This window comes from Micropterus salmoides, unplaced genomic scaffold (genome assembly GCF_014851395.1).
Source record: "Micropterus salmoides isolate LMB-PRFRI ecotype aquatic unplaced genomic scaffold, ASM1485139v1 Ms_hic_scaffold_1, whole genome shotgun sequence".
NCBI classification, from domain to species: domain Eukaryota; kingdom Metazoa; phylum Chordata; class Actinopteri; order Centrarchiformes; family Centrarchidae; genus Micropterus; species Micropterus salmoides.
The window spans coordinates 38,174,541-38,192,858 of record NW_024040040.1 but is presented as its reverse complement, the minus strand read 5'-3'; the positions used below and the strand labels follow the sequence as shown (position 1 = coordinate 38,192,858).

Here is an 18,318-nt window from a genome sequence, read left to right as displayed (position 1 = left end):
ATCTGGTAAACTTGCTTAGGTAGCACTTACAGTATAACCTTTGATCAAATAACTATTGTATAATATCAAAGTCATGTGACAACAAAGGCAGTCAATTAAACCCCATTGTGAGTTCTTTTGTTGAGAAATACAAAAGAAGCACTCAAACAGACACAAGAACTTTTAATTGTTTCGCTGTTTCATTATGGCCAGAGAACTTTAAGACAATGCTTTGAAAATGCTTTGTACTCTAACTGACACAAACATTTTGACAGATATACAGCTTTTCAAAACGTGATAAATGTTTTGTAAATCTGTATTAGCATTGGATATGGTCTTGGCTGTAGTCTAAAATTAACTATCCCAGCAAGCCAGACCTTTCTTGAAGTGAGGACAAAATTGATCTAAATCAAGCAGTGGCAGTTGGTGTCTATATCTCTGGGCAAGGATATGGATGAAGGTAAGTGTTATCGACAAACCTGACCTGAAAACAAATCGCTCAGTTCAGGGAAAAATACTGTTCCAATCGGCGCAAGGTCAACTCTTAATTGTAGCTTCCCAGTCTCCTTCACCTTGTGCAATTCATGCAATTTCTAATGATCACAAGTCTTCTTCATGGCCATCGTGTAACTGAAAACCACTAACTCTTATTTAACATAGGAATAGGCTTATTCCCTGAAGGTTAAACCAGTCCCCAGAGTTTGAAGGTTTTGCACACAGGCATCTGATTCAGTGTAAAAAAAACCCAAACACTCCAACTGGGTTAAGGCATGGATGATTCAATATATGGCAAATCAGTCCCATTGTGTTTGTCTAGTCTATGACAAAGAAATAAATTGAAATGTCAACAAGTTGTAATAAATGCTTCCACTGAGCCAACACTGGGATGTGCTGTGCAGGATCCCCAGCTCTGTTATACTTGGCAATGAAATACGTGGCTCATTTTGATGTTTGATTAAGATCATTGAGTGTTTTCCAAGGATGAAACCTACTATTTTATTTCAGTTTGAAATTTATAAAATATACTGTTTACACACATCCCCCTATACTCAGAATCCACCCCATCATTTATATCCATTTATCAGTATGACAAGCACACAAAAAAACCCGGCAACACACAAGCACATGCTTGTGCAGTTACACACACACACACAACAAATAAGCCCTGAGTCATACATCTCTGGATAAGAAATCAGGGACTCTGGTTATTGACTGTTCCAATTTAAAACCATTTGATTTATGACACTTATGACCCATTGTTTTAGTGCCTAGTATTTCCATTTATGAATGATTATGTAGATGTGCATAAATGCAGCAGTTTTCACTCTTACCTGTCTATGATTGCACACATGTCTAGGCTGACATTCTCAAAAGCTCCCATAGTGCCTTTTTCCACTGCAAGCAAATCAGCTGGTTGGTCGTCCACCAAGATTGCCTGCATGCAGCCCTGGAAGGAACGCTGGGATGGTGGGAACAGAGTCTGGAGAAAGTACCCTGAAACCAGCAAAAGAAACAAACAAAAGCACACAATAAAACTTTATCATACATTCCTTTATTATTCCAAATCGCAGAGAGCATTTTGAGAAAGAACAAAGGAATGCACAGCAAGAAGTAAAAGTGTGTGGGAAGACAACAATAAACAAGGAAAGATGACCTTTTGTAGAAGTAGACATCAGACATAACAACAACATTATCCTTGACGAGGAACAACGGAACCGGCCAGTGCCTAGTTATTGTCACTTTTTAAAGCCATGAGCCTTCATCAGTCCTTTTGTTTTAGAGCTTATCTGCAAGGCCCATTAGCCTTAATACCAGTGCTAAGGCCGCAATAGACTAGAGGACATGTAGGTTTTACTATATACAGTATATGAGATACAAGAGTCAATGGCCCGTCCAGAGGGCGCACTGGGCCTTGACTGAAACGGGGACAAGGCTAGGACAAAACTGTGTGTACATGGTGTGTATGAGTGTGCATGCTAAATGTTGTGCACAAATGGGGGTCCATGGATATATGGTAGGCATCTGTTATTCTTTGTGTATGTACAAATCTGTCTTCATGCATCATATACACTATATGTGAGTATTGTACACTGTGTTGTGTGTGTGCACATCTACAGGAGTTATTACAGTGTGCAGAAACTGTCAGATATAGGAGACGAGGGGCTTGAATTCAATCTTTGCCACAAGCACACAGGTCACACATAAAACACTGCCGCTCAATGACATCTCCATCATTGTGATGTTATAAGCTGTCACACTCTCCAGCATACCTATTAGCCTCAAGGCCACAGCATCAAAAAGTCGTATTATAAAGGGCATTTGCACTATGTGCGTGTGCGCGCCAACACAACTGTAGTTGGCTGAGATGCCAGAAAATAAATCAGAAAAAAATAAAGTGTGTGTGAGTATGTGTGTGTTTGTGGTGGATTCATCCTTTTCTTCTGATTTTTATTTCCTCCCCCAAAAAGGTTCTCCTGTCATCCTTGCCATCTGCCTCTCCTCCTGCCACACCTGTCTGCTGTCTTTCCAGAGGAGTTGGAGACAGAGAGAGAGCAGAGAGGGAGTGATGGAAAGAGAGAGAGAAGATGGGAAACAGAGCAGACTACAGCTGGCTGGCAGCGCTTTGTGTCCTGTGGATAGCATATGAATGCAAAGGGAATGCAGCCTTCCTGACAGTTTGGCAGAACGAATGGAGCAATGCATGGAAGGATGGATGGGTGCATGGATGTATGTTGCTAGGCCGGGAAAACTAGCAGGGGGTTGGTTGCTCTGTTATTCTATCTACACCAATGATGAGATGTCGGCCTACTCAATTTAACTCTACCAAAATATCCCACTTGTTTGCTGGATGTCACCTGTTTTTAGTCCATATTCTGCTCGTTTTGACATGCAACTGAACATGCTTGTCCTTATCAAAATGTCTGCCGAAACCGGTATTTTTCACACATGTTCATCACCAAACAGTAAAGTAAGAAATATATTCGTGATAATGTCTGATATTTGTAAAAAATAAGTCTCTGATAAGAAACCACACAAACTACTGTATGCACTCACTTGCTTCTATGTCCATCCATTATTTAAAAGTACTTTTAAGTAACCACCTAACCTCTTGTATCCCCACAGAGAAATTAGCATCTGTGCTGGGCAGCTCCCCTGTGTTGCTTGATTAACACTATAAATGTTCATTTGGGCATTGCACTAAAATAATATGCATATCAAGTGAATATTAGTTGGCTAAATACGAATAGGAGGACATGTATCCTGACAGTAGTCATGCTTTAAATCGAGTCAAATCACCATATTTTCCTTTATTGTTGCTCTAAAGCCATGACCGATGTTAATACATTGTTACTATTTTGTCTTGCAGAGCTCCTCCTATTAACATTTTCCCCATGAAGAAACAATTTTTCTTTAATGCCTTCCAAAAATGTATCATCTTATCATTCAGAATGCTGTTATAGAAGCAGTGACAAATAGAGGAAGACTACAATTAATGAGGTGGAATCCGACAGAGAAAAACACTTGGCAAACAAGGCATAGATGTGGTCATACATCTGTACATCCTCAAGCTATCCCACACCCACACACACAGCTTAAATCTAAGCTAACAATGTCTGACCGCATTTTATTTTTTCCCCCTGAATGCAACAATGCTGTGGGGTTTTAATTTTTAGTATAAACAAAAACTCTATCTCCCTAACCCCTCAGGATCTGGAACAGCAGCAATAATCCCCTGCAGTCTTGCTGGCGCTCTATCACATCCCCCCTGTTGTGCCCAAAGAGCTTCTCTCACAATACAAACAGGAAGACCAGCACCAGCCCTCTACTACCTGAACACATCTGAATGGCATGGCTGGCTCTCAAGCAACAGAACACTTGTTCCCACATCCCAACACATTTAGGAGGATGTATCTGCTTTCAGGAGAGGTAGGCTGGAAATCAGCCAAAATGCTCAGAGGTAAAAAAAAAACCCCAACATATTCAGACGAGACAAAACAATATTTAGATTCTCACTAAATCCAAATTCACACCAGGAAATATTGTGCTTATCTACTGACCACCTGCTGCTATTTCTCCCTGAACTATTTCCCTTAAATGTTAAAAAAAGAAAATGGTAAAACACTGCAATACACACTTAGAGCACCTTGTAGAGAATTGTCAAACAAACTTGCATGTGTGCAAAACATTACCACACACATGTCAAGGACAAGCTGTACCCACCATGGCAGATAAGCACATAAACAAGACTGTATGCACATACACAAAAGGTACACAGTGTACTGTACACTTAAAGACAGTATGGGCTGCTCTCTGATAAATGTGTCTGTCAGAGTCTCATGTCTAATTCATCACAAGATTTAAGATAAAGAGAGAGAGGTGACAGTATTTAGAAGCATGGCTGGACGCGTGCTATATATTACAATTATTACTAATATGTATACAGTGAGTATTAATTCACACTGCATGTCTTTACAGCTAAGTGAACAATTGTACTGGAGTGAGCAAATACACCAACTGGAGTCTAAGCAGCATAGTGACACTTTATTTTAAAAGGTTAGAAAGATTTTGCATCATGGTACACGGTAGCTGTTAACGGAAAGGCAAAGTTTAGGACTGTCAAATACTATAACACTGTCATTTATTCATGCACATAAAATAAATGTGAGGGGAAATATGACATTTGCAAAATGATGACAAACGAAGCAAGTTAAGAAATGCTGTGACACTGTTTGGAACAACTCAGCAGAGTTTTAAAATTGTGAAGGGAGTGGAGATTGCAAAACTAATAAAGGAAACACAGAGGGCTCTTTTTTTTTTTAGCAACCAGCAAGCTGCAGGGCGGAACGTCCCATAATTGACTACTCCTTCATTAGTATATTCATTTGTCCCCTGTTCTCACGGAGAAAAGATCATGGCTTTATGGCCTTGTGCATGTGCGTGTGTGTGTTTGTGTGAGCGTCCGTCTGTCTTCCCTCTTGAGAAATTCAATTTGTGGATGTCTCGTGTCAGTCACTTACTAATTTCTCTAAGCGCAGCGTCAGGAGTGAGAAACTACTCCCCGTAAAATAGGCTTTAGGTTCAGGAGGCTGCTTCTAAAAGCAGACGCTCGAAGGATAGAGGGGGTGGAGATGAGAGGAGAAGAGGGGAGGCAAAGGAAGGGGTCGACCCGATTAAAAAGAATAAGATGGATGAGAGGAAAGAGAAGAGGATGAGGGGACCAAAGAAGAAGAGAAGATAAACCGCGAAATTGGAGAGAACAAAATAAATGAGTTAAGGAGGAAATGGAGAAAAGAAAACAGAGGAGAAGAATACAATTAAGAAAACGGGCATAGTTGAGGATGGGATGACATCTAAAGCACCATCTAAAATACCCTGTAACTTTGTAACCTTGGGTTTAGGCTGTGCCATGTGAATTTTAATGTGACAGAATTTTAGAAAAGACAGGGCAATTATATCTAAAGCAACATTCGTGAATGGTGACTGTTTTCAAGGAATAAGTGATTTGTTTTCGCATCTTTTCACCTAACATCTGTCTTGTTATTTTAAATAAAGCTTGCATAAAGTAATTGCTATAACGTTATTATATTAGCTGACATAAAAATTGTGCATGCAAAACAATGTTTCAAAACAACAAGTTGACAGAAATAAGGAAGTCAAGTAAAGAAAGGAAAATGTATTAGTTGCCTAATTTGCATAGCCTTTAAACTCTTTGGGAATGGCACTTGAGTTGCATAATGTCCCATCATAGTCACCAAAATGCATTAAACATAACCACTTATGCAAAGTAGGTAATTTATTACGGTAATTAAAACCTTAATTAGCAAATATTTTTGTGTCAGCATGCTTGTCTTCATATTAGACAACGATGGTATTAATATTAATGCTATCTAAAAGCATTAAGGAACACTGTTATGTTTAAAACATTTCTTCTCTAATTAAATAGAGGATTTATGCATTAAAGTACTTAATACAATCTACAAGATCAACTTCTTATGAAGGGAACCTGAAGTTCAAGTAGTGTCACATTTTTATAGCAAAAATGATCATCACTGGTTGTCTTTATATGGAGCAAGGCAGTGAAAGATTTTTACCTGCCCCTGGCTAACTGCTTTCCATGTTTCACATTTAATGGAGACACAGTTTTAGACCTGGAAGACACAAAAAGTAATCATGTCCCACTGGTGGTGTTCTGTCCACTGCAGAGTACGTGTACATGCACACTCACTCACTTTCTGTTTGATTAAAGACTGATAATCATCTCACAATATACCTCCACGTCAACCACCTTTGTGTGCTCGTATATGTGTTTGTTTGAATGTCTTAATAGCAAAATTACCTGTTACCCAGCTGCACTGATCCTCTCTGACTTTAATCATACAGTATTATACTTTTAGTGTCAGATAAAACACTGGGCTTCAGACTTTGTGTGTTTAAGTGCATCTGCATAATGAATATACAACATATCCCTACATATGTGAAGCTTGAATACAATACTAAGTAGTATTGTTTGGTTTAATGTAGCAATTGGACATGCTTACTAAATATTAAGCCTCAGTGGGAAAAAAAAAACCCTTAAAATGAAGAACGCAGAAACAGACAGATAGTAAACTCTCTTTCTCTTCCTCTTCCCAAGGAAAGTTTCTACTGTGCAATGGCACCCACCCTATTGTAGTACATGATATGGCTACATTGGACCCCGCTTACTAGCAGTAATTTTTCATGCTAAGCAAACAGTATAATATGTTCACTACATGCATTGACAGTTAGATGATGAGAGGACAACCTAAAACAGAAATGGCAGCAGATAAATGCCTATTGTCAAAATGAGTGTATTAAGAGCCATGTCATAACGTGGTAGTGGCGGTATTACTTTGTTTATGAAGTCTGGCTCAGTCTGTGGTCACTGATCAACAACTCTTACCAATGAAAACACAGCAGATTGATGCCTTAAAGCTATGAGATTGTGAGCAGATGGCTACCTGGATGACTGAACCGACACAAATGACTCTTAGCAATTATCTAAAGCTTCGTTCTGCGTATAAAAGGACAAGGACTGTTCATGATACAGAGGGTTTCTGCTTATTGTGGCACATAGTCACATTGAAAGTGCTGATGGAAAACTGTAAGAGAGCTTTAGGACTTAATGCGCCTGGCCTCTGACTCATCAAGTTGAGCGATCAGAGAGAGTAATTGAGGGCAAGCCGAAGGCTAAACTATCTTTCATACAATCACTATATTATTCTGTTACCTCTGTGCTGGGATGGAAATTAGCCCCCGAATGTGAATAGGTGGAGTGTTTTTAATACATTTTTACGAGTTGTGAGTTAAGTGTGTTTCTGTGTGCATGTGTGCTTGGAAGTTTCAGAGCATGTGGTTAAAAAATACCCACACCCCTGTTCATGCACAGGTCATTCACGCTCACACTAACCTACATATGCACATTTTCGGATGGCTCCAGGCCGTCATTGTCATTATCCGTGATAATAGGGAAGCAAGGCACCGAGTGATATAAAATAAAACCAGGTCATGAAACTGGAGGACTGATCAGGATGCTGTATAAATCTAAAGTAAATCCAAACCCGACTGTCAAAAAACTAAAATTATTCTCAGAGCTAAAAACAACCTGCAACAGTACACTCACCCTTTCCCCAAGAAAACGCAAATCTCAAGTCTGAACTAAGAATGAACTGGTAGATATTTACGGTATCCATAAATGCCTTCCTAAAACTACTCCCCTTGCCTGTGACGCGGAGGCCTAAATATCAGTTTGTACTGCCATAGTAATAATCAGCAGTTTTGAATCCCCTGCAACTTGTGTTTACAGTACCGCCAGTCTCCCTGCTCCTCAGCATTCATTATGCCATGTGAAGCTAACGAGTAAAACCCCAGTCACAGTTGCTGCCAATTCAACCCACACACTACTTCTGTCAGTAGGAGTGGGGGAAAAAACTGAAAGAACATAGTTGTACCTCTCTGAATGGTGGCATGTAAGTGTGAGTGAGTATATCTGTGTATGCACGTGCAAGTGAAAGCTACGTGCAAGATTGTTTTCTCAAAATAATCTGTAACACATACTGTACAGTCTATTGTGCGTGCCTACCTGTGTGTATATGAATGTGAATCTGTGAATTGTGTGTGTTTGGAGCACTGTGTTCACTCTGATGACGTGCAGGTCACTTTCATCCTTCCTCTCAGCCTCCCCGCTCCTCTTAGCAAATAGCATTCGCCTCCTTTACCTCTCTCAAGCCTCGCACTTACGTATGAACCTGCTATCTTTGAAATTTCCCACCCAAAAACTTTGCTTCACTCCTTGTCTCTACTTTCTCCTCTTCCCTACCTTTTATCTGTCTTCTCTTCAGTTTAACTCTCCTTTTCTCTCTCCCTGTCTGTCTCCTCTGCCCTCTTCCTGGGGTAAAGACATTACAGAGATCCTCTCCTCTCAGCCACTATTGATTCCCAACTCAGCTTCCCTAAATCAATAAATCACCAATTGGATCAAAACAGAGACTAGAGGAAGAGAGAACAGAAGAGAGGAAAAAGAAAGGATAGACAAAGAGAAATTATAGAGAGAAAGTTGGGGTGAAAGAGACGTGAGCAATAATAAAAAGTGTTAATATTAAATGACTCTGCAACACTTTTTTTAAAAGTACCTATGATTACCCCAGAAAAAAACTTGAAAAAGGGAGTTAAAAGGTGCATACAAAAACGCAATGCTTCTTCAGTGAAATGCAATTAGCATATCAAGGCCTAACAAGCTTAGATTTCATAAATAAGAAGTACAGAGAGCCATCCTGGGCTTAAGGGGGGTTCACTCAACAGCAGCAAGGAGTAAATTAAGATGGACAAGAGAATAAAAGAATCTCGATGTGTGTGTGTGTGTGTGTGTGTGTGTGTGTGTGTGTGAGTGAGAGACAGGTGATCCTTATTGACTGGGCTGGGGAAATTATTTTTGCTTGATGGAGGAGTGTACTCTGACAGAGAGAGAGGGACAGTGGCCTGATGGAGCTATCAGAGTCCACACTATCTCTCACATTTACTGTAATTTCATACAGGTGCCCACACACCCAACACACAATCACATACACACACTTAGATATGGACCATCTTCCAACAGACGGACAGCGGTGTCTGGCATCATTAACCCGGCGTCTTCCTAATTCAGACAGATTGTGGCTGCCGCTTGTGCATGTGTGTGTTGGTATGTGTTCCCCTCTGTATGGTTGTGTGTCTATCTGGTGGTCTAGTTGTGTCTATGCTCTTGCTAAGTGAGCAACTTCCTGAACTCCGATAGGCCACTGGGATATAGATTTCTAGCGAGATAAATGATTTGCAGACATATTTAGCCTGCAGACACACACACACACAAGCCTGCAAATACCCCCCCACCACACACACACGGATAAGACAGTTCATATAAGAAGTTTCACTGAGCTCTGTCTGCTTTTCCTACCAAACTTTTCTATAGTAACTTACCAAATTAAATTTCTCAAAAGTGAAAGCAGATTAATTATCATGTCGTTTAAAAGGTTTCTGTGTCCATGGCTCATTTTGATTAATTAAGGAATAAGCAGGTATGCAATCAACCACAAAAAGTAATGTTAGTTATTTGAGACAACGCAACAAAAAATGAAGATTCATGACAATATTTTGTAGAATTTATGAAACAAGTAGTCAAGATTGACTGAAACGCAACCTGCATGAAAACGGTTGTAATCTGGAAGCTATATTCTGACACTGTCCCATTTTTCTATATGTAAGCGTAGTGAACTCTGATGCCTCCCACGAGTTTTTAACGGGCACTGGAGAGGAATGAGACGGGATGGCGATGAACGGAGGTGGAGGTGAAAGTTGTGTTGGTCAGATCTGTGGTTGATGGTGTCGGGGTGACCCTTACCTCCCAAGTGATAGGTTCCTCCTGTCGTGATGGTGAGAGGTGAGGTGGAGCGCACGGCAGATGCCTCCTCGCCATCTATTGTCAACATGGCGAAGTTGTCCTTGGCGACCAAACGTACTGCGTGCCATTGGCCATCATTAAGGCCTGAACCTGGACAGGGGAGGGGGGGGACAAGAATGTCTTCAGAGAACACATACTACGAAGGTGTATTTGCATAAGTTAAATTATTAACATCTTGTTCTGTAAGTGTAAAACCTTCTTGGTTTTTGCTGACTGAATTTCCAATGATTCAATAATAATGCTTCAATAATTTGAATTCCTGCAAAAGAAATGTACCCATAACCAAATCTATTAAAAATGCAGCACCACATTCATTCATTGTGAACTCTAAATTGAGAAAAAATAAATAAATAAAAAGCACTTAAGTGTCCAACCCTTGTGTTTTGACTGTAGCTGTTGACTTTATTTCTAGCTTGCTGTAATGACAAATATTCAAGACTGGTTCCTTTTCCTAGGTCAAAGTTAACTTCGTTATAGGAGAATGTCAAGGACCTGACTAGGATTGAAGGAAAAGATGACTGAGTGACTCATGATAGATGAGAGGCATGTGGGTGTACATGTACTTTGTCATACAGCAGTTTTTTCCCCTCCACAATCATTGCACCCCTGTATTTTATCCCTGCTTTGTGTGTCCATTCAAGCTGCCTGGTGAATGTGGCTTCACACAGAGTTCAGACATGCTCAGCAGAGGATCATCTTCTTGCCTTTACCACAGTTTTCCCCTCTTCCCTCTTCTTTCTATGTGTATTTTCATGTGTGAGAGTTATTCTTCTTTTCTCTTTTGTCCTCTCAGTCCGTCTTCCTCTCTCCACCCTTTCCAAGTCGAGTGCGGCATCTAGTCTCAAGGCCCCCGTGTCTCAACTCCATTAACTCTCAGAGAACCCTGTTTGCATCTGAGTACCAGAGTGCATGCGTGTGTGTGTGAGTCCTCTATCTGTGCAGGCAAACTTTGAGCACTCTGTGCAAGTGTGTACACGTCTGTAATGTGTGGCGTTGTCTGCATATGTCAACGTGTGTTCGTGCATGCAAGTTTTGTGCTCTCCTTTTCTCTCTATTCCCTTGTAGCTGTGCTCCATTAAATATGAGTGATGTTTTGGAAAGGGACATTACTACCAGAGCCGAGAGAGAAGCCAGCTCACTCTCATCACCCTCTCCTCTATACATCACCTCTTACTGACACCAATCTCTATTCATCCTTCCTTCCCCGCATCCTTCTCTTTCCCTGATTCTTTTTCCATCTCTCTGTCTTTATTTCCTGTCCTGTATTTCTGCATTTCACTTTTCCCTTTTTTTCTTTCCAGCTTTATACCCCTCTCCTCTTGTGGCCATCTGCCGCGTTGTCCGTCTTTTTCAATTCGGCTCAGCTCACTGCTTCACCGACGGTAATACATCAATGGTGCGGACGTTGTAGCGAAGTTCAAGGTACGGTCACGTGCAAATCAGTCTCAGCAGATTGCGTATACCCATGGATCTGAATGTACGTTAACACATACAGCACGCTGCATGTGTTAATACATTTGACCCACGTGTGTAAGAGAGTGCGCAAGCTTCTGTTAGTGCATTTGGTTTGTGTGTTACAGTTTCTGCGTTTCTTCACCGTCTACAACACACACTTTCGCATAGTTTATTCCTTCCCAGAATGCACTCGGAGACCCTAGCTTTCATGTCAGTAGGGGGTCTACACTAATTAATCTTCATCAGCAGGGCACCCGTGTGCACGTGTGTGTGTGTGTACGTGTGTGTCATCACGGCACTGACCAAAGAAGCTAAGAGCCAAGATGGCCACCTGCTGAGGGGTGTGACCACTGTGGCCTTGTTCAGGGCAATGCTGGTTAAATATGCACACACACGCACACACACACACACACACACACACACACACACAGATACAGTTTAATGTAGCATTTTTGTTGTACTTGAGAAGTTATGAACTGAAAAGTAAGAACTATTAGAGCATGGCGCCTGCTTTGTCTGAATGACAACAAAAACATCTGTTATGGTAGAAAGCGACCTTGATGTGCACCTTTGCTGGCACATTTCTGACTGTATATCAGTTTGATGTAATCACGACCAAGCTCTCTGCTCCAATCCCGTTCCTCTCTTTAACCTCTTGAACGTAATGGAAAATAGATACTGTGTAACCTTGTGTACCCTCATCTGTTTTACATCACCTGCAATAGCTTTGAATGATGAGCTTATCAGTGATAGCAGTGTTGAATCTTTACAGGACAGACACACAAAAAACGAGTCTTACATTAAATATGTTGCGCTCTCTCTCTCTCTCTCTCTGTGTCACACACGGCAAACACACAGGCTCAAATCGCACACATGCCGGCTGTCTGCCACAGATAAAAAGAATGCAGATAATGAAGGAGAGTAGAAGGAGGAGGAAGAGAATTGTTCAGATTTGACTAGATAAGACTGTTTAATGGCTTGCTTCTGAGTTGTCATTCATATGCAAGGAGCCCTGATAACGAGGTGTAAGGCTGACTGGTCACTTTGCTCTGTTTTTGTTTGGAATTCAATAAAAATGAAGAAATTGCACTGCGGGTTCACTCATCTCACACCATCACTTTGAAAACTCATTACAAAGAAAAAAAGTCACCAAACTATGGCAAGGATGTCTTCCCTACTGATAAATAACCCATTAAAACAACGGAAAGGGTGAGACTGATTTCACATAAATAATGAAATGTTAACCTACAGTAATTATATCATTTTAGAATAACATTTGACCCAGATATTCTTATGACATTTTGAGACTTCTAACTTGGAAAACAACTTTTGAGGTCACATAAAACTTTTTTTTTTTTTCACAATTCCTTCCAAGGCTTTCTGTTTTAAAAACACACTGTCATCTAAGAGTACCATTTATTATTAATGTCAATAGAGGCATTAATTCAATGAGTTACATTTGCCAAGGCTGTTCTGTTAATGCAGATAATATGCACATGTTAACGTCCAGTGTGCAGCTACTGACCATCTGCGTAAACAAGATAAATGATGAGAAAAGCACTGTTCAATTAAAGTGAAATAATTTCATTAACTCAGCTACATGTTAAATGTTTTTTGCGAGTGCTTAATCCCTTTAAGTCATTTTCTGTTCTGTTGGTGTGGGGGTCATTTTGAAAACTGTTATAAAATAAAAGGGAAATCCTTCTTGTATAAACAGCTGAGGGCGTTGCATCATACACCTTCCTAAACATGGTCAGGGACGGCCCTCTTGTGCAACTCTGCCCAAGACAAATAAGAGTTATCTTTGACCACCCACAATACTATTGGTCACTGGGAGACGTAAAGTAGAACAGTAAAAATCTCTGATTCCATTTCATTTCTTAGAAATTTTCCAGAGGGGTGAGGTTTTACAATGAGGGGTACTCTGCTGCTGGTGCTGTTGTTTGGTCTGTCTGCGACATGGGCTCAAGGAGAGGGCGGAGAAGGTGACCAAGGTTTACAGACAAGGAATGTCTGGGATGAGCTTAGAGCTCTGAGAGACATGGTGGTGGAGCAGAAGGTGGAACTGAGGAACACCAAAGCTGAACTGCAAACCCAGAGGGACAAAGTGGCTGCTTTAGAGAAGGAGAACACAGGTAGGAAATCAAAGACGAATGCGTGTACCAATTACTTGGTCAGTGAAATGTCAGAAAATTGTGAAAAATGTCCATGACAACATAGACATGTAAATTTCTTTTTTTTCTTCTTCTAACCAGCAGTCCACAACACAAAGAAATCCAGAGACATGTGCGATTAAATGATTAGCAAAATTGTTGACATTTTTTTTTCTGGTGATGAACAAATCCATTCATTGACTAATTGTTTCAGCTCTAGATTAGGCTAAACCCAAGTAAAGTCAATGTAATCATTACTTGTGATAATGTATGTAATATCTAATGTAATTGCCACACTTTAAATATTAATTCAGTGTACTGAACACTAATTAATATTAATCATTAAGCATTGCCAATTTAAAATTGAGAGATTCGAAACAACAGACTCATGCTCGCAGTCCCGCTAATCTGTTTTAAAATAGCTGTATATCAGCAGCAATACACAACAACAAACTAGAAATGTATTTTTATGAAGATGTTGTGGAATGCTACTTTAGACAGCATTACTTAGAGAACTTCATCCTCAGCCTCTATGGTATTTCAGTGATGAGCTCCAGACTGACAGCCACTGAAAACAAGGTGACAGCAATTACAGCAGAGCTGGAAGCGACTAAGTCTGAACAGCAGCTGCAGAAGAAAAAAGTGGAGGAGGCTGAGAGACTGATTTCTGGTACGTAATTACCAAAATCAAAGATTTGGTAATTCTGGAAAAATCTTGAAAGAGCAAAATGTTGAGTCTTTCTTGCTTCTAGCACAAGCAGCAGAACTGGCAGCCCTGGTTTCGAGAGTGACAACCAGTCAGAAGGAGGCGCAGGAGCAGAAAAAGGAGGTGACAGCTCTCAGGGAAGAGCTGGATATTTCTAAGACTCAACTACAGCTCACCAAGAACAAATTGGATGAGATAGAAAGGACAACTGCAGGTATTTCGATAAGAGACCAGAAATACATACTTACATACATACAAACTTTAACTGGAGACTGCCTACTTTAAAACAGCACCAGTCTGAATAGAGAACTGGCTGTTTTTATTGCTTTCCCTTGAAATTAAAACTTTGCTTCTATCCTGTTTTATTGCAATCTATATTTACAGAAACTCCGAAGCTGGCTTTCTCTGCTGGTTTGACCACTTCAGGAAAGATTGGACCATTCAACACTGAAACTCCACTCATCTACAGTAGAGTCTTCACAAATATTGGCGGGGCTTACAACCCAACTACAGGTAAGAATTACCAAAAGCATCATAATATTGTAATATTGTCTGAGAGATGGACAACCTCTCTGATTCTCTGATACTGTCGCAGGTATCTTCACTGCACCGGTCAAAGGAGTCTACTACATAAGATTCACAGCTTTCAACAACAAAAACGGAGAATGGATGGCAGTAAATTTATACCGTAATAGTGAAAGAATTTTGCATAATTCTGAGTTAGCTAACGGTCATACTTTCATTGCAAATGCATTAATTCTACAGCTGGAACAAGGAAGTGTCGTCTATTTGCGTCTCCAACAAAACTGTGGCCTATATGATGATCCTAGCTCCTTGAACACCTTCAGTGGTTTCCTGCTGTTCCCTCTGTAAGTTTCAGATATAGTTTGTCTATCTTTATTAAGGCCTTGAGTGTTCTTTGCACATTCCAGTGGTCTATTACATTACATTTAATTAATACTTTGTGAATACTGTCGTTGGTTACTTTAATTTAATTAAGTCAATTATATGCACAGAATAAAGATGCTGACTCTTGTATGCTACAACCACTGTCTAAATAAACTAATGTGCATGACCACCAACAAGCTATACTGTTCTTAACTGGCCCCTGTTATGAAAGGATCCCAAAGTTTTGCTGCTCCATTATTTAGCAATGAAATATCAGGCGTGAAAGATGTATGGGAACAAAGTGTAAAGCTGTAGATTAACAATTATTATGTGCAAATTTTAAAAATGAAATAAAGAAAGTTAGCATTTAACTACAATACCACTGAACAAATTGGTGGAGCTGACTTTCCCTGAAAACTTTCTACCAGTCAATACAGTAGAATTAACTGCCCAACTACTCACTGGTGTAAGACAGAATGGAACGAGAAGTGTTTGAAGGATAAATAATAGCTAAAAGCTATGAAATTGGCAGTAACATCATCACAACATCCAAGTTCACTTATTGTCTTCTATTGTGAGTCTGTCATAAATGTCTCTCTTGCTCTATGTAAAACTGCATAAGAATGTCAAAAATAGAGCATTTGCGTCGTTTACCCAGTTATGCTGTTGCTTTTGTCAACTTCAGCCAGAGGCTTCAGGAAAGCTTTCACCAAAATTTGTTTGGTTTTCATTATTAATTGTCAACTATACATTTTATATTTATGCTTCTTGACTTACAGTGTTTGCTTCCATCTTTCTTTATATTTTCTATTTATTATGTTTATTGTTACACAACAACATTCAACGGCAAATTCCCTGTGTGTCGAAACCTACTTGGCAATCAACCTGATTCTGATAAACACAGTGAAGTCCAAAGTGAACCAACACAGTGAAGTCCAAAGTGAACCAACACAGTGAAGTCCAAAGTGAACCAACACAGTGAAGTCCAAAGTGAACCAACACCGATGCCGTTGTGTCCGACTGAAATACACAGGTAGAAGTGTCAAACAAACATAAAGGACCAGCACCACCACCCCTGGCATCTGGGCTGAGCTGAAAGAGTGGAAAACATGGTAATAGAACAGAGGGAGGAGCTGACAGTGCCAGAGAGTCAAAGTGGCTGATGTGTAGAGTGAGAACACAGGCAAATGAAATGTTACATCTAATGATAGAGCTGGCTTAACGCAGTGTTATCTTCATCTATGTCATGGTGGGTGGATGTGCTTTGCATTTAACTCGTTTCATTGATGGACTCATCTGTTCATACAGTGACAGGTTTAAGTAGCCGGGCACATGCAAAGTCAGACCTTTGTGTTAAGCTGTGCTCTAACTCAGTATTCCTGTGGTAAATAGATGACTTCCATCATGTTTGTCATTATCACTGGAAAATTAAGCACTAGACAAAACTATATTTTAGGTATATTTACATTCATTCATTCAGCTTTTATCCAAAGCGACTTACAATTGCTATGTCAGAGGTCATATATGCCAGATTCAAGACTATCTTTCTCCCAACCAACCAAGACCAAGTGATATCCTGCTGGTTTCAAAGAGGTGTGTGCGCCTGTGTGTTTGTGTTTATCTCTATATGTGTAAGTTTGCAGGTATTGTATTTCTATAGATTTCAGCTATATTTGCCATGGAGACCAATGATCGATAACAGACTCACACTGATTCAATTTTGAGAGCGAGGGAGAGCTAGAGAACTGGGTCACTGGGAGATGTAAAGTAGAACAGTGAAAACGTCTGATTCCATTTCATTTCTTAGAGGTTTTTCTGGAGGGGTGAGGTTTTGCAATGAGGGTTACTCTGTTGCTGGTGCTGCTGTTCGATCTGTCTGCGACATGGGCTCAAGGAGTGGGTGGAGGAGCTGACCAAGGCTTACAGATGAGAATTATCTGGGATGAGCTTAGACATCTGAGAGACATGGTGGTGGAGCAGAAGGTGGAACTCAGGAACAGCAAGGCTGAATTGCAAACCCAGAGGGGCAAAGTGGCTGCTTTAGAGAAGGAGAACACAGGTAGTAAATCAAAGACAACTGTGATGTTTATGCTGGGGATGCAATGATTCTTAATGAAAATTATGATAACTTTCATCATCAATTACTTTTTTTTTTTTTTTTTTTTTAAGTAAACAATTAAATTATTAGCAAAATTGTTGCAGATTTCTCTTTGGTGATAAACTAATCTATTAATTGTAATTGTTTCAGCTCTAGATTAGGCTAAACCCAAGTAAAGGTAACCTAATAATTACTTGTGATAGAGTACTTTTAGCGAAGGTTAAATGATATCCACATAAACAGCCTTTAGATGGAATTGCAGCAATTTTAATATTAATTCAGTGAACTTAGCAGAATATCACCACTAAAAGAAAAACATCAGACTCACAGTCTCCCTAATCTGTTTAATAATGGCTGTAATGTAAAGCCTATTGCAGCTTTCTGTTTGAACTGAAAAACTCTACAATACCAGACACCAGAAGATGGGATAAGTCAGTATAAAAGTCTTATAAAGTTAATTATTAAGTTGAATTTGCAGTCATATCAGCACTAACACACAATAACAAACCAGAAATGTATTTTTTGCAGCCCTGGTTTCCAGAGTGACAACCAGTCAGAAGGAGGAGCAGGAGCAGGAGAAACGGGTGACAGCTCTCAGGGAAGAGCTGGATGTTTGTAAGACTTAACTACAGCTCACCAAGAACAAATTGTAAACAGAAAGGACAACTGCAGGTATTTTGATGAGACAAGAAATACATACTTATATACTGTACATACATGCATTAACTGAATGTTTTTATTCTGTTCTTTCCCTTAAGACTAACCATTTGTTTTCGCAATTATTGCTATCTTTAAAAAAATACCACAATTTAACTAATTCTCTCAGTTAAATGATTCCATGCTGTGTTTACAGAAACTCAGAAGCTGGCTTTCTCTGCTGGATTGCCCACTACAGGAAAAATTGGACCATTCGAAACTTAAACTCCACTCAACTACAGTAGTCTTCACAAATATTGGCGGGGCTTACAACCCAACTACAGGTAAGCATTGCCACAAGCATCATAATATTGTCTAAAAGATGGACAACACTGACAGCTCTCATTCTCTCCTGTCGCAGGTATCTTCACTGCACTGGTCAAAGGAG

At 39.9% G+C, this 18,318-nt stretch overlaps 2 protein-coding genes across 2 annotated transcripts in view; one reads left to right on the top strand and one right to left on the bottom strand.

The window, feature by feature from the left end:
* The window catches only part of cntnap2a (contactin associated protein 2a), a 387,477-nt gene that overhangs the window by 119,867 nt on the left and 249,292 nt on the right, over positions 1 to 18,318 (bottom strand). Inside the window, exons 10-11 of the mRNA XM_038726358.1 lie at positions 9,875 to 10,024; positions 1,311 to 1,473 (exon numbers count right to left, since the gene is read on the bottom strand). Coding sequence (XP_038582286.1) covers positions 1,311 to 1,473; positions 9,875 to 10,024 — 313 coding nt within the window. The remainder of the gene's footprint in view (positions 1 to 1,310; positions 1,474 to 9,874; positions 10,025 to 18,318) is intronic.
* On the top strand, positions 13,207 to 15,900 carry LOC119908579. Its single transcript, XM_038726368.1, has 5 exons — positions 13,207 to 13,524; positions 14,087 to 14,212; positions 14,295 to 14,462; positions 14,633 to 14,761; positions 14,844 to 15,900. Exons 1-5 carry the CDS (start codon positions 13,302 to 13,304, stop codon positions 15,119 to 15,121), a joined length of 924 nt encoding a protein of 307 aa, XP_038582296.1. The 5' UTR covers positions 13,207 to 13,301; the 3' UTR covers positions 15,122 to 15,900.

Coding starts and splice junctions, on each gene's coding strand:
- LOC119908579 (XM_038726368.1), top strand. CDS start 13,302: ATGAGGGGTACTCTGCTGCTGGTGCTGTTGTTTGGTCTGTCTGCGACA. Junction 14,213..14,294: donor GGCTGAGAGACTGATTTCTG/GTACGTAATTAC, acceptor TCTTGCTTCTAG/CACAAGCAGCAGAACTGGCA. Junction 14,762..14,843: donor GGCTTACAACCCAACTACAG/GTAAGAATTACC, acceptor ATACTGTCGCAG/GTATCTTCACTGCACCGGTC.